The sequence below is a fragment of the Tupaia chinensis genome, unplaced genomic scaffold (genome assembly GCF_000334495.1).
Source record: "Tupaia chinensis unplaced genomic scaffold, TupChi_1.0 Scaffold000438_1, whole genome shotgun sequence".
NCBI classification, from domain to species: domain Eukaryota; kingdom Metazoa; phylum Chordata; class Mammalia; order Scandentia; family Tupaiidae; genus Tupaia; species Tupaia belangeri.
Genome location: NW_006159943.1, coordinates 1,451,864 through 1,454,394, shown reverse-complemented (window position 1 = coordinate 1,454,394; position 2,531 = coordinate 1,451,864). Strand labels below are relative to the sequence as shown.

At 57.1% G+C, this 2,531-nt stretch overlaps 1 protein-coding gene across 1 annotated transcript in view; it reads right to left on the bottom strand.

Annotated features, from left to right (window-relative positions):
• The window catches only part of LRRC71 (leucine rich repeat containing 71), a 16,009-nt gene that overhangs the window by 10,414 nt on the left and 3,064 nt on the right, over window positions 1–2,531 (bottom strand). Inside the window, 1 exon segment of the mRNA XM_006155211.2 lies at window positions 142–460. Within this exon segment, the coding sequence (XP_006155273.1) occupies window positions 142–460 (319 nt within the window).

Genomic DNA, 2,531 nt, shown 5'->3' with positions numbered 1-2,531 from the left:
AGCGGCTAGAAGGCAGGGGACACGAGGGAGGAGACAGGGACAAGCCACCGCGCGGACGCCGCCAGGCCGGCCCATGTGTGCCCGGGAGGGAGTGGAGTACATCCCAAGCCTACTCAGCCAGGGAGGCGCTAGCTTGGGGGCGCTGCCTCTGCTTGGGTCCGGAAAGGAAGACGGGAGACTCCCCAAATTCCCACCCGCCCCCTCCAGTCCCTCCTTCCACTCTGAGCACACACTGCCCAGCGTCCCCGCTATTCCGCCCGCAATGGGATGGGTGGCTGGAGATAGACGAGGAGGTCCCGCTGTCACTCACCTGAGGTGGGTTTTTCTGACGCAGAGGCGGAGGGGACGAAGGTCGGGTGGGGGCGGGGCCGGGTGACAACCTTGGGGAAGTCGGTGTAGCCAGACCGCGTGCAGAGCTCGGCGAAGTCGGTCTCGAGGACGCCGGAGCACTGGTACTCCTCTGCGGGCCGCACAGGGCGAGGAGGCTTTAGCTCACGGCCGCCACCAGAGGGCGGTAGGGACGCCTGGCCCCGCGCCCAAGCCCACGCCCGCGCTCCACACTCCGGACGCTGCTGCCCCAGGGCCTCGGGTGGGGGTGCCTCAGAGATCGAGTCTTCACAGCCCGTTAAAACTGCAAGATGTTTTGCTTTCTGTGGAGCTAGCAGGCCCGCAAGCATGGTGAACGTCCCTGAAACCTGCCGGACCTTCTGTAAGAAGTGTGGCAAGCCCCTCATAAAGTGATACAGGACAAAAAGGACAGGGATTCTCTGTGTGCTCAGGGACAGCGGCGTTCTGACAGGAAGCAGATTGGCTATGGTGGACAGACTAAGCCTGTTTTCCTGAAAAAGGCAAAAACGACAAAGAAGATTGTGCTGAGGCTTGAATGTGCTGAGCCCAACTGCAGATCTAAGAGACGCTGGCTGTTAGAGATGCGAGCATTGGGAGCTGGGGGGAGATAGGAGGAGAAAGGGTCACGTGATCCAGGTCTAAGCCTCGTCTTTTCTATTACGAAGACAAAATCTCAAGGTGAATGTTCACCTCATTTGATTACAGTTGACCTATTTGTAAGGGAATAAAGTAATCAATAAAATTCCCCTTTCGGGAAAATTTGATTCAAAAACTGTAAGATGTTGTAAGGGACCAGCAGGTGGCGCGGTGGTTAAGGCGCTGGCACTGGACTTCACGTGGCGGACCGACGTTAGGAAAGCTTGAGAATCACGCCACGCATCTGTGCGTGTCCAGAATCCCAGGAGGGTGGAGGAGAAGGAATGCAGAGTGGCTATCCCCCCGCGGGTGATTTCTCACTTTCCTTCTCACTGTCCCCCTGTCTCTTTCTCCAGCAAGCGCAGGCGCCCTAATGGCAAAAACCTTAAGGTGAGAAAAAAAATTAAAATAAAAAAAAAAAGACGCGTTGTGAAGACCAACGCTGGGAACTGGAAGGAGTACAGTGGGAAGCAAGAGCGCGGATAGGATGCTGGCCACAGGGACGCCTCTCGCAGGTGCGGGAGCCCCGCCCACCCAAGGCCGAGTCCGCTGCCGCCCCGTGCTCCGCTCCTGGTGTGACCTCGGCCTCCCCAAGGATGTCCCCAGTTCAGCCTCCTCCCAAGTCCTCCTTGCCAGCCAGCAGGTCCATGCAGAGTGGCCATCCCCCCGGGGGGTGATTTCTCACTTTCCTTCTCACTGTCCCTCTTACTGTCTCTCTCATCTCACACCCAGCAGGGTCATGCGAAGGAGGAAGTGCGGGACTGAAAGTGAGTCCCTCCCCTCCCGCCGGCCCGCACCGCCAGCAGAGCCGCAGACATCGGCACTTGAACCCTTGCAACAAAGCACTTCCCGGCGCTATTCTAAGAGCTTTAGAAATAGGAGGAGCTATATAGCCCTGTAACTCCCCTCCCTGACCCTGTCCTCTCCTCCTTCTACCCATTTTCCGTTCAGCAGCTATAGAAGTGTGTGTGTGTGTGTGTGTGTGTGTGTGTGTGTGTGTGTGTGTAAGGTAACCGGGGTCATATCTACAGGGAATTCTCTGGAAGATGCTGTTCTCCAGCTCTCCTAACTCCTTCCCTCCAGCCACCAGCACTGACAGAGGCAGCTGGCACCCGGCCACGCCTGGACAATCATAGCCTTTTCCCAAGTTATTTTCCCTTCATTCCCGGTGACCCTCTCTGATGGCAGACCTTACAGATTTGTATCAAGAAGGCTTCCAGGGACCAGCAGTTAGCGTATTGGCTAGGTCCCTGAACTCGCATGTAATTGACCGCGGTTCACAACCAGAACCCGGTGGCTTAAACTCACGCCGAGCACGTGAGCTTGTGTGCCCAAGATCCCGAGAGGAGAATGGAGAAGGGATTGCGGCATGGCCATCCCCCCTGGGGGGGGGGTCTCGTTTTCTATCTCTCTGTCTCTCTCTGTCTGACTGGCGAGCGCACGTGCCCTATAGCAAAAACCTCTTAAAAGAAAAAAAAAGCCTTCCATGGGCCGGCAGGTGGCATGGTGGTTAAGGGTGCTGGACTCCCACATGGCTGACCTTGGTT